This window comes from Corvus brachyrhynchos, unplaced genomic scaffold (assembly GCF_000691975.1).
Source record: "Corvus brachyrhynchos isolate BGI_N302 unplaced genomic scaffold, ASM69197v1 scaffold27, whole genome shotgun sequence".
NCBI classification, from domain to species: domain Eukaryota; kingdom Metazoa; phylum Chordata; class Aves; order Passeriformes; family Corvidae; genus Corvus; species Corvus brachyrhynchos.
In genome coordinates this window covers 381676-395504 of record NW_008239139.1, presented here as the reverse complement: position 1 = coordinate 395504, position 13829 = coordinate 381676, and the positions used below count along the sequence as shown (strand labels likewise).

Genomic DNA, 13829 nt, shown 5'->3' with positions numbered 1-13829 from the left:
ATCTGAACACAGAGCAGCTGGGGTTTGTTTACCCACCAAGATCTGAATCTCAGGCAGGTTATGCAGGTTTTATGTTCTGACTGGCAAATGAGAATGTATGGCAAGTCACTGATACCCAAGGCAGTGTAGATCAATGTGTCTGTTTTTGTGCCACTTTCCTACGCTTGGTATAGTTCACGTCCCCTGACACTACTTTATTTTTCTTGACAATTGGACAAAGATTTTGGGGTGTTATGAGACTTGAGAACGTTTCGGTCTGTGGTCTTTGTAGTTTGCTATATTGGACTAATTTATGTCCCCCAGGGGAATAAAAACCCGAACCCAACCTAGGATTTCAGAGTCGATATCCTCTGTAGCTTTCATATACAAATAATTGTCTTATTGTCATATCACGCTAACAGTAAATCAAATCCATGTCCCCCCCCTCCCTATTTTCCTGGTTAGATTTACTAATAAAAATATCTTGTGGCTAGGAATGAATTGCAACAGTATTTCCAAAGGCTGGTGGAACGTGCAAAGTGCAGAGGTGCTGTGGGATGCCCTGGCCAGACGTACGTCCCCCTGACGTCTCTGCCAGCTGTTGAAAAGTGATAGCAAACAGCTGGCTGGTTACAGATCTGGTGATGTGATGAGGAATAAAAGAGAAAATAAGGCAATAAAAGGAAAATCTGAAATGATCACCATCTGTTTCGGTAACATCATACCTGTTAAAAAATGGATTTTGATTTTGTTCTCCTTGGCTGGTTCAGTTCATTGGTGGGGCTGGACCTAGAGAGTATGAAGTATTTCACCTTCATTCAGTCTATTGAATAAAAATGTATTAATTTTGTTGAACCATTTGAGAAGAAGCTTGCTGCAGGGGACCTTCTTTGGAAAACCAAAAAGGGGAAGAAGACTGCCACATAATGTGGTGTGCACCTCCCAAAAGTGTAACAGCTGCTTTTACCGAGCACTAATCTGGTATCAGAGTTGTCTTGTGAGACTGTGGCAAAGCCCAAATCGACCTGGCTTTGCAATGCAATTTCTCTCATATAGACATGGGACCCTGAGAGCAGCTAGACACATTCTTGACTCAGACTTCTGCCTTTGGAAAACATATTGGATGCTCCCGCGTTGGCCTTTTGACTGCGTATAGTCTTGCCCATGTGTTAAGATGGCAGTGTGCCTGTGCACAAAGTGTTATGCCAGTTTCACAGAGGTAGAAGTGCCAAGCAAAATGGACTTGGCTGGGCAGGCTGCATAGCTCTCAGAGTGTGCTGTGAGGCTGCAGTAAGTCTTTTTTGATAACAGGAATGTCAGAGGAGTAGGATAAGTCTGTTCTCATGTTTGTTGACATCCGTATGCTGAAGGAGGTAGTTCAGGAAGGAAAGGCAAGCTTCTGTGTGTGCGTTGCTGATGCTTGGCATAGTTGTTGATGTAAGACTCTGGTATTAAGTTGTAGGCTGCTCTTGGTAGTCCATATGGGAAAGAGCCATAGAACATAGTTCCTTTTGGTTCACGGCTGGAACCGCATATTTGGTGTAATCAGGGAAGTGTCTGATTCCTCTCATACGTAGAAACTAAAGGGACAGAAAGAGAGACTTTATAAGGCCTTGATGTTTGCCAAGCTGTGGGTAAGTCTACCAGACCAGCATGTGTCAGTGACTGGAAAGAACCCTTAGATTAATAAATTCACATGAATGTCCATTTAATGGCATCACCACTTCAGAAAAGCCTTTCCTTGTGTACCAATAGCAGTTTGCCCTCAGCAGCTTGTAGTGGTATCTAGGGTGGTTTTCTAGTGTACATGTTAGGTCCCTCAAACTGAGAGACGGCAGGGTAGAAGTGCTGGGTCTCTGATGCCAATGCCTTTACAGGACTTTGGAAAACATTATTCCTTCTGCCCTGGAGCATATGCAACCTAAAAGTCCGTATAGAGATCATGATAAATCATCGTTTGAAACAGGGAATGATTAAAAATAGAGGGGGATATTTTTGCCTGATAGCTCTCTGTATATGTGGCCACAGTGGGGCAAGAACCATCAGTCAGGTAAGTGACACAGCCTCTTGTATTTAGGCCCAGAGCTGGAGAAGGGCATCCCTGTAATGTGTAGGTTTATTTTGAGCTGAAAGTGCCAATATTTCATTTCAACTGTGCATAAGTGCCTAATAACACCTGCAGAGGCACCTGAAAGCTCTATCCCATTTATCAGATCAAAATAATTTTAAATAATTATTTTTGTTTGGTTTTTTTTTTCTTAACATTTTATGTTTTTTCACAATTCAGTATGTTCCTTTCTAGATGACACCACTGATAAACCAGGCCTGTGACATCCTGCTGTGTAACTTGAAAGTCTACGCAGATTCTGGCAAAGCTTTTGATATCCAGAGGTATGTTCAGCATGCCAAAAATTAGTAGCAGGTTAAAAAAAAAAAAGAAAAAAAGTCAATAGCAGCAGTTATTTTAAATTCACACTTACTGTATAAAAGATTTTCTTCCTCCCTCACTTTTAAAAGTGGAGATCATAGTTTAATAGAGGGTGTGTCTGATAAATGCCTTTTCTTCCTGGGGACAGCCATTGCATACTTGAAAAGTAATTTTAGTAAAGCATCTAATGTATTTCTGGCAGTTATTTAATGAAGTTTTAACAGCTGGAAGCACAAAGGAAGGCTGCATCAGTCCCTGTCCAGTCTGTTCTCTACAGGCTGCCAATAATGTACAAACACAAGAATTGATCTAGTATCAAATATATCTAGTCCTTCACCCTTTTGCTTTTTTTTATATATGAGGTTTTTTTGAGCACTTAATCATTCTCACCACATTCTTCATAACACCCTCTCACGGCACGCTATCTTTTTGTGAAATAATGGCATCAGTACTCCAGATGAAAATGCACCATTGATTTATAAAATGACATTTTAATATTTTCCATATTCTGCTTTCTCTCATTTCTTATGCATTTAATATCCTATTATCTTTTTTGTTGCTCTTTCATCAGAGGTCTTCACTGAACTGCTCACAACACTATCTAGTCCCTTCTCTGAGTAGATGCATTTCCTCTAAGACCCTGGGTGGTAGTTCAAATGCATCCTTTCTAACGGGCACTATTTTTGCTTCATTTTTCTTACACCTCATCTGCTGGGTTGGTCAGCACCCTCTGAAGTTCTTCATGATTTTCCCCAAACTGCAGCAGCATAAATAATATTGTTTCATCAGAAGAAATGGATATTTAGCCACAATTTATTAATCTTTTTTCAGGTACATGTGCACGTGCAAGTGTGTGTGCGCACAGAGATCGCTTTATTAAATGGCTGAAGAGATGCTATGAAACCTCAAGATACATTATACTAGCCTAGTGCTGGGATGAAAATTGACCTTTCCAGTCCTTCCAGTCTTTTCCCTTTTTCCATTTGTCCTTTGTCTTTGACTGGGCTTTTAGCTATTAATCCATTATAGGGTTTCACCTCTCAAGAGACACTTCGGAAGAGACCTTTTGAAAGTATAAATGAATGATGTTGACCATCTCAGAACATGATCTTCCAGTTGTTTTTTTACCATGCTACCATTTCAGCAGGTTTGACGTATTTATAAATGTGATTTTCGTTCTACTAGAGTTTCACAAAATTGCTGTGGGAGCTGGTTTTTTGGATGTAAAGACCCTAGCTGTAACCTCCTGTGACCTCAGTTGTCTTTAGCCATTTTGTGTTTTGCCAACAACTCGAGGTTTAGTTTTTAAGGGGTTTTTTTTCAGTACCTTTGAGAGGTAGATGATTGAGTCCTGATATTATTGTTTTATAGGAATGCTCTCTCTTTTAACATTTTAACTTCTAATAATGCTTTTTTTTTTTTGTGTGTGTGTGTGTAAGAGTTGAAGACCAAAAGAAGTTACTTAGCTTTGCAGTATTGTTGTTATCTTTCAAATCTGCTCTGGTGTGATCAAAATGACAGCTCACAAAGATCATATTTAGAAATACTGATTCACATAATATATGCAGGATATAATGGGCCTGACTCCTGTTCTTCTCTTCATACATGCTCACTCAGGTTAAAACACCAGAGATTGATATTAGCCTTTTGTAAGGATCGTGGAAGTACAGTCATTGCTTATTTTACCACAGATCAGAAGAATCAAATTCCAAGGATATTTTACATTCTTGGTCCACTTATCTCAAAACTTAATAGAGCTGCTAAAGCTCACTAGGAAAATAAAGATGGTAAGACAACTGGATAGATGGTCAGATATGCAGGGAGTGATTCAGTAAATTCTGAAGTTTCTAAATCGTGGTCCACAGATCTTTTGTAGTTCCCAAAGAACTGACTGCTCCTCTGCAGAGATACAGATTTCACATAGTGTCAGTTCCTCTTGGTTTTATCCACAGAGTTACATTACAAAGGAGGTATGAAGAAGAAGAAGGAAATCCTTAAGCACCTCTTGTGTCTGAGAGTTTAGACTGGACAGGTAGTAGGTGTGGTTTTTGCAGTTTAAAATGAGAAAGGAGTGATCTCATTTATTAGGATGCATACTAAGAAAATGCTCATGAATCTCTGACATGTTGCATTTGATTTCTAGATCATAATAAATTTAATTGTTTTTAATAAATTTTTAGTGGATTCATTGAGCTATATGAAAATACATCACATTGTAGGTGTAGAGAAGGTGATCATTATCAAGCATCAGCATTTTTCAGAATGATGGAAACATCTCTTGTTGGCAAAACTCAAATCTAAAACCAAAAGGAAACTCAGTGGCAAAAATTAATGCTATGTGATGTTCATAGAAGCAAGATAGTAATGGATATGTGACTTGTAGATAATTATTTATCATTCTTCAATTTAATGCAGGTGTTACAACTGCTTTACCTTGGATGTCGTTGGTAGCGTAGCTTTTGGTACTGAGGTGGATTCTCAGAAGAATCCTGATGACCCCTTTGTTAAGAATTGCAGAACATTCTTCGAAATGTCTTTGTTTAAGCCTCTTCTCATTCTAATCCGTGAGTATAGTCCACATTTGTCTACTTTCTTGTGGTAATTTCCTAAAAGTCATCCTCAAATTGCAAAACATGCTGAAGCCGGAGCAGGAAGTTTTATAGCCGAGATTATTTCAGAGGTGTTCAGAATGCAACCTACAGGCCAATTGTACCCTTGAGAGTTCCACCATATGTTCTACAGGTCTTGTCACCATTAATGAAACTTACTCCAGAAACTGAGAGTCCAGGAACACAATGCTCCAGGTTCATTTGAGAGGAAAGTTTCTGGGTTCTGCCATTTCTACAGTACTTGTTTTAATACACTTCTGACTAAAACAGAGTAACTGCCCTTCGGAACTTAAGTGTAAAGTTTCTGTGCACTTGGTTTGCTTAGTAGAGACTGAAATTCCATCCATTAACAACCCACTAAAGAAAAGAGGTGGAAGAGCATAAAGAGATTGTGTAAAGTACTCCCAATTCTTTTTTTGAACAGCAGGCACAGCCTGGTTGATGGCTCTAAAGGATAAAGATCACGAGTGTCATGAAGAGAATGCATTTATTTTAGGTGAATAAATAGGCAATGCACGAGTGGAGTATAAAGCCACGTAGTTCTAGGGCACACAAGCTAAGGCTTCGTGGTGGTGATGGTCTTGTTAATTCAAGGGCAGTAAGAATCACAGCTGAGGAAGCCACAGCATAATCAAGGCTTTTGAGGTTTTATCATCTTGTTATCTAGACCTGCACGCAGTAATATCAGGTGGCACAGTGGCAAAGTTTCCTGTGCCCATCTGATCCTGCTGGCATTACAGATTGCACCTGTATGCGCAGTGCATCAACTGTTTCCTTCTGGAGTTGTGTATCCAAATTGCCCTGGGGTTAACGTTAACCTGATTGCAAAATGTGATTTGTGACCAATTTCTTAATGGGACAGAAATGTGCCCCTATACATCTAAGAACATGTCCTTCATTAGAAAAAGTTTCTGTAGTGTTTGGAGTTGGATTCCTTGATTCATCTCTTTCTGCTCGCTCATTAATGTGGCGAGAATTCCCACAATGTATCTGCTCTGTTGGCAGAACAAGGTTTTTCCAATGATTAGTTTGTTAGTCTTAAGTTGTTCATAAGTTAACGAGGGGTTTATTAGGATGTAAGACTTCACTCAGGCTCCTAGGTCGTGACTATAAAAGTCATGGACTGGAGACCATCCTTGTGATAACATCCCACTTCCAGAGTCTGTGGCCTGTTTAGAGAAGCAAAATAAATAGAATCATAGAATAGTCTGTGTTAGAAGAGACCTTTAAAAGTCATCTAGTCCAATCCCCTACGATAAGCAGGGATGTCTTCAACGAGGTCAGTTTGCTCAGAGCCCGGTCCATCCTGACCTCGAATGTTTCTGGGGATGGGGCATCCACCACCTCTATGGGCAACCTGTACCAATGTTTTACAAGCTTCATTGTACAAAACGTCTTCCTTATATCTAATCTGAATTGGCCCTCTTTTAGTTTAAACCCAATAGCCTTTGTCCTACTGCAAGAGGCCCTGCTAAAGAGCCCCATCCTTCTTATAGGTCCCTAATACTGGAGAACTGTAAACAAGAATGGAAACTACACTGTTTCATGGGTTGGTGCCATAAGCTGCTAGGCCAGTTCAAGATCCCCCACCTTCCCTATATAATTGTCTGAGTAGGCAGGGGAAACAACGCTCCCCTTTGTTGTGGTGGCTCCATGACATCAAAAAGCTGAACCAAAATCCTGAAGCATTGTGGAAACAAGCTTGGAAGGCATTTGTCTGGCAAGAGAGTCCGGGCCAGCAGGACATTTCTAAAAGGAAATCCTTTTTTCTTCCACCCCCATAGGTTGGTAAAGGGAGAGGAAAAGAAGAAAAATCAGTTTTCATAAAAGGAACACATCCCACTTGATAAGTTTTATAATATTAAGGAAGAGTGGGGCGGACTATTTTATGCCTGCACAGTCTGATTCACCGCTTTCTACTTTAAAATCTCTTACAGTTTCTTTCCCATTCATAATGATCCCATTGCTACGTATTTTTCCCAACAAGAAACAAAAGGAACTGAATGGATTTTTTATCCAAACCATAAAAAATGCAATTGTCTACAGACACCAGCAAGATGCAGCTGAGGTAAGGCTACTTCTGTGATAAATATATGGATAAGTAAATATTTTGAGGAAGAACTGGAAGTGGCATAAGCCTCAGTTTCATTCCAATATTGCTTCTCTTGGAGTAAGGATGCAGAAAAGTTACATCTGGGATGACTTTTCAGCTTCGTTTCCAGACCCAGAGGGAAGGATTCAGCCAGTGGAATTTTTTTCACATCTTTGAGTCAGGTGTCATGTCTGCACTACTTTCACTTAAGGACCAGAGGAAAAGGAGCCCTCACTGAGTGTTTCAACTCAGTCATTCCCTAAAAGCTGAGGCGGGTGTTATATAGTCCTGTGACAGTTTCTGCTGCTTTGGAACATGGAAAGAGCCTGAGCATCTGGTTAGAGCAGTCACTTGATGTTGAGATGGCTAACTAGAAAGGTAGGAAATACCACCTGAAGTATGGAAACAAATGGATACCCATGGTTAGCAAATCATTTGTTGCCTCTTTTGTTTGGACATAAGGCACTCTGAGGGGGTTTTTTGTGTTTGTTTTTAATCACTCTTGTTTTATGAAGTATGTGAAGGCACATACATTTTTATAAAAGTCTCTGTTTTTGGTATATGAAGCATTTGGAACGTAGGCCTCTGCTTTGGTTCTATGATACAGAAGTTCTTCTTTTGTCCAAAAAGACAAGCATGAAAGGAAATGAAATCCTAAGATTTCTTTTATTTCATTTTTCCTTTCTTTTCCTTTCTTTTCATTAAGTTTAATTTCGTTTCATTTCATTCCTTGACTTCTCATTTCATTCCTTTCATGAAATGAAATCCCAAGATTTCATTTTATTTCATTTTGTTATATTTCATAAAATTTCATTTTTTAATTTCAGTTTTTTAATTTAATTTAATTCTTTGATTTGGCATTTCATTTCCTTTCACGATATGAAAACTCATTTTGTGAAAGGAAATGAAATCTGGAGATTTCATCTAATTCCATTTTGTTACGTTTCTTTTAATTTCCTTTCATTCCATTTCATTTCACTTCATTTCAATTCATTCCATTAAATTTAATCTCATTTCATTCCTTGACTTTTCATTTCATTTTCATTTATGACATGAAATCCCAAGATTTCATTTAATTTCATTGTTTCATTTAATTTCTTTTCACTTTTTTATTTTGTTTTTTTAAAATTTTCATTTAATTTCCCTTTATTCCATAATGTTTAATTTCATTTAATTTTATTATTTGATTTTTCATTTCATTACCTTTCATGAAATGGAAGTTCATTTCATGAAAGGAAATGAAATCTTGAGATTTCATTTAATTTCATTTCTTTAGGTTTCCTTTCATTTTTCTTCATTTTTATTTCATTTTTTTTTCATTTCACTTAATTTCCTTTTATTGCACAAAGTTTCATTTCATTTCTTCTCATGAAGGAATATGGATGTGTAGTGAGAAACAAAGAATATCGGTGAGAATTCTATTTTTAAGGTAACTGAGACAAATTTTTACATAACAATTGACATGAAACACACAACATACACACGAAGGAAGCTGTTAATATTGAAGTGTAAGAGATGTTTCTTATCCCTCTGAGATGAAGAGTAATGCTGATGGAGTTAACAGCACAGGTGAGAATGGATCTTCCCTACTTACTCTCAGAGCTTTGCCCCACAGCTGCCACTTTTCAGGATAAAATGGATTTTAGTTTACTCTACATTACTTCCAGGACACATTTAAAAATAAAATTTACATTTGAAGATATCACTGCTCTTTGACTTTTTCTGCAGTGATGTCTCACTTCTCCATTTGTTGCAGTTTATCACTACATGCTGCTTGTTGTTCCTTCAGCCCACCTTCATCAGTCTTTGTTTTTCTTTACATCAAAAGATGGTAAGCACCACTGACTGGCCAAAACAACTCATGATTCATAAACATGGTTCCTGGCCCAGGCTGAGTGCTGCAGGAAGATTTTCTGACAGTGATGATGTGTATAAACTGCTTGCAGGCACCTCATTTCTACTGCACAGGTCCAGTGTGAACTTTTAATGGCATACAGATGTGGCTTTGATTTTTAAATCAAAGATTTATGCCAAAGGGGGCTGCATGGAAAGTCTATTCTGTGTATCAATTATCAAAGGATAAAAGGGACAACAAAACAACATAATGTGGATTAAAAGTTTTGTTGTATTAACCATGACTAATAAAATGCAATGTGTTTCTATGGCAGTAGCACTGAGGGGATCGATCATGGGCTTCTTCACTGTGCTAGAGCTGGTCCCTCCCTTAAACAGGGGACAGCACAAAGAAAAGCAAGATTGTAGTGACAAGATCAGGAGGCAGAAATCTGCATAATGCAGCCTGTTTGCAGGTTACAGTGGTTGATGGACCAGAGGCTTAAGGTTCTATTGGAAGGGATATTGGAGGTGCTGTAAGAGATAACACATGGCAGTAGCTGCCCAACACCAGGACAACGTGGAGGAAAGTGCAAGGTCCATGTTTGCCTTAGCAGTGTGTGTACAGCTCCATGACTGCCTGTGGACCCGTCTGCTCCTGAACTTTTGCCTAGTTTGCAAAATTGGCATGTAGGAACTATTTCAGGTGCTGGGATTTAGACACTTAGGGCCAGATTTCTGAGGGCAAATTAAGTCCCCTTTGCAGTTCAGTATCATTGTTGTTCAAAAGTGACTGGAAAGTTTGGAGCTTTCTTTTTTCCCCTTTTCACTGCCTGTCTTGTTACATGCTCTTAGAATTTTGACTATTTTAGGTTGGTGGTACATGAGTCTTGTTACAAATATAGGCAACTAATATTTCCTGGAGACATAAAAATGGTGTGTGAAGCAGAACAAAATGCAATTTTTTTCAATTTAATGCAGAAATTAAATCTTTAGAGATTAGGTGCCCCAGATAGCTGTGCATGTGAAGGAGAATTATGTCCTCTGTCCTAGGTCTCAAATGATGAAATGTACCCACTGAAACCAGTTGGAGTTTTGGCACTGAATTTTAATAAGGCCAAGATATAACTAGCAGCCACTGGTTCTTTGTGCTAATAATGAGAGCTATAAGCAAAGTCTTATGGTCTCCCTGAGGTGCATTAGGCCAATGGGTATTCCTTAGTTTGCCACATTCCTAGATGTTACATTGTGTGCATCTTTTACTCCCCATTGATTTTATCACCATTAAAAATGCTTTTGGGTTCTTTTCTTGAGGGGAGGGGGTGGGGAGGATAAAAAAAGCCTTTGGAACAAACTGTAAAACAATGAAAAGCTCCACGACAGTGATTCAGCTGAAGCTTGTCTTCCTCTCATCTGCAGCTAATGTGAACAAAGAATAAAGAAAGGCCAAAAAACAATGTGACAAGCAAAGTCAGCCTGTTATCATCCCTGTTCTATCAGTAAATGAAACAATGCTTCTGAATGCCTAAAGATAATCCCATGGGTAGATAGTAATTTTACAGCCAGGTTTAGATCTAATAATACGCTTGCAGCTTATATGAGATCTGTGATGTCACTTTCTCTCATCCCATCGGTTAGTGGTGCAGATGTCATTTTAATTATATATTATCTTTCTGTGGTCACTTGAATAATTTTGGTCCTGGATATTCCACTCATTTGGCTTATGTACAAAAACATTTAATGGTTGTACTTTAGAAATTTTAATATATTACATTTATTCATAGATTCAAATTATTGTAAAAGGCTTTTCCCACTATTTACAGAAGAGCAAATTTACCCTGCTCAGAAGAAACAGCACAAATTTAATGCACCACTTAACACCTACTTTAAAGACTCCAGCAAGATTTAAGTGTTCAAATACTTTATCCTGATTATCTGCCCAGGTTTAAATTTTTCCCTGAGGCAAAATGTTTCCAAAGACAGGGCAGATAGACTAGTCGTTTACTTCAATAAATGATACTTTGATAGATTTTCATTTAATAATCTGATATGCAAATCTTTTTCATGTTAAAGCTATTTTTATATTATGTTATAGCTCACTTCTTAACCTACTAGTTTCTTTTAAATTATGATGTCTAGATGGAGTCTTTCATAGTGCTCAAAACTAAGACTCCTTTCTAAAACTGTGGGTTGAAACTAAGCCTGCTGTCAGCAGATTAAAGTCCAGAGTTTCATTTGTAATCCATAGTAATAACAACAATTGTAATGTAACAATTTAAGGCTATTGTAAAATACTGTTTTTGGAAAACCACCACAGATCTGTGGGAGAATCCACTATTGAAAATACACATCCTTTAACAAGGAGAATTGGAGAATTCATAGAGGCTTCAACACATTCTTCTGACACTGTCTGATTTTTCCAGTCATACTATCTGCTCTGAATGCGTAATTCAAGGTCACAGTTCCATGCCAGGCCGGTAGTGATCTGATGATGTTTCTGATGACCATCAGCTGCTTCCTGGTGGTTTCAAGTCAATTTGGAATGAGAGGGTGGCAAAGCACAGGCAAGTATCACCAGAACTATTCATTGGCATTTCAGTTTGCAGTTCAGTCAGTCTGGCTGCAGACCTATGGACTACTTGAGTGCTTTTAATGCAAATGCAGAGCAGACAGAAAGAACAACAGGAGAAGAGTCTGAAGGCTGTGAGCCGTGCTTCCCACTGAGCCCCATGGTGTAAAGCCACACAGAAACTGTACAGCGTTGTCAGTCCTGGTGATGATCTGGCCCCCTTTTAATTGGTGTGGCTTTGGGATGCTCTGTAGTCTACTGTGCCCAGGTATAGATCAAAAGAGGCTGTCCTCTGATCAAGTTGCAGCCCCCTCCAGTTTTCCCTGCTTGCCATCCTGGCCAGTCTTTTCCCTGCTTGCCATCCTGGCCAGTCTTTTCCCTGATCACCGGAAGCTACAGTCAGTTGCTCTGCTTTTCCCAGACTGCCTGTACACCTGGGCAGGCATGAGACATTCCTGGTGAGTGGAAGTCCTTTGCTTTATCAGCATCAGCCATAGGAGCCTAAAAAGGTCAGAAAACTGAATTTTGACTAACTCTGAAACTAAGGTATTTGAATACTTGCAAGTGCGCAGGCGGGGGGGGGGGGGCGAGTGGGGGGGGTGGACTTCTCATGCTCTATGGACTATCGCAACAGAAATGCGCGATAAAGAAGGGGTATCTTTTAATATCTTTCTGGGAAATTATGGCCAGGTTAGAACTTTAATCTCTGAACACTGATTCCCAGGGAAAAACATGCAATGATCTCCCCTAAGGGGAAGAGGGACGTGTGTGTGTGTACCTGCATTCTGGAGGATAAGCGACAGTCTGAAAACCTAATTACTGTGACACTCTCTTCTTTTCTCTTCCTTCCCCAGTAGTTCCCTGGAGTCCTTCCTTTTCATGAACTAATGAACTATTTTATTCAAGAGCTGCTTGAAATGAGTTGAGCAGAGGTAATCCTCCTGAAAAAGTCTGATCCTCTCCTTGTCAAGGGAAAACTATACAATTACAAAGAAAACTTAGTTAAAAATTTGCTAAATACTATGTACATTCCAGGAGCTATGTGTGTGTTTGAACTGTGTAAACGCAGTACAGATGTTAAAAAGTAAATATTTTTCTACGGAAACAGCAGATGGGAGGATTAGACACCTAATAGTGTGCAGTATTCTTATCTTTGTAGAAAAACAGGCAAAATTTGTTTCTGTTAAGAAGAAGGTGGTGTCCATTTAAGGTTACACACTATATGGCAATATTAAATAATCTATTTTTATTGATTAATATAAGTCAGTAAAACAAAGGAGCAGTCTGATCCTTTTGTTTTTCTAAGTCTGTTGGAGGGATGCTGTGATTCTGTTCTGCTGTGCTGTTCTCACAATTTGATCATCTCATTACACACTGCCTTTGTCAGGTGGAAGTGTGGACTTTCCAGAAAGGTAAATGTGTGTCTTAAAGATATAGAGGAAATTTGGGCGGTGGGGGCGTGGTGTGGACTTCTCATGCTCTATGGACTATCGCAACAGAAATGCGCGATAAAGAAGGGGTATCTTTTAATATCTTTCTGGGAAATTATGGCCAGGTTAGAACTTTAATCTCTGAACACTGATTCCCAGGGAAAAACATGCAATGATCTCCCCTAAGGGGAAGAGGGACGTGTGTGTGTGTACCTGCATTCTGGAGGATAAGCGACAGTCTGAAAACCTAATTACTGTGACACTCTCTTCTTTTCTCTTCCTTCCCCAGTAGTTCCCTGGAGTCCTTCCTTTTCATGAACTAATGAACTATTTTATTCAAGAGCTGCTTGAAATGAGTTGAGCAGAGGTAATCCTCCTGAAAAAGTCTGATCCTCTCCTTGTCAAGGGAAAACTATACAATTACAAAGAAAACTTAGTTAAAAATTTGCTAAATACTATGTACATTCCAGGAGCTATGTGTGTGTTTGAACTGTGTAAACGCAGTACAGATGTTAAAAAGTAAATATTTTTCTACGGAAACAGCAGATGGGAGGATTAGACACCTAATAGTGTGCAGTATTCTTATCTTTGTAGAAAAACAGGCAAAATTTGTTTCTGTTAAGAAGAAGGTGGTGTCCATTTAAGGTTACACACTATATGGCAATATTAAATAATCTATTTTTATTGATTAATATAAGTCAATAAAACAAAGGAGCAGTCTGATCCTTTTGTTTTTCTAAGTCTGTTGGAGGGATGCTGTGATTCTGTTCTGCTGTGCTGTTCTCACAATTTGATCATCCCATTACACACTGCCTTTGTCAGGTGGAAGTGTGGACTTTCCAGAAAGGTAAATGTGTGTCTTAAAGATATAGAGGAAATTTGGGCTAAA

At 38.8% G+C, this 13829-nt stretch overlaps 1 protein-coding gene across 7 annotated transcripts in view; it reads left to right on the top strand.

The window, feature by feature from the left end:
- TBXAS1 (thromboxane A synthase 1) overlaps nt 1-13829 on the top strand; it is a 265782-nt gene that overhangs the window by 166299 nt on the left and 85654 nt on the right. For all 7 annotated transcript variants that reach the window (XM_017739992.1, XM_017739993.1, XM_017739994.1 and 4 more), the window contains 3 exons: nt 2282-2370; nt 4823-4971; nt 6954-7084. In XM_017739992.1, the coding sequence (XP_017595481.1) occupies nt 2282-2370; nt 4823-4971; nt 6954-7084 (369 nt within the window). The remainder of the gene's footprint in view (nt 1-2281; nt 2371-4822; nt 4972-6953; nt 7085-13829) is intronic.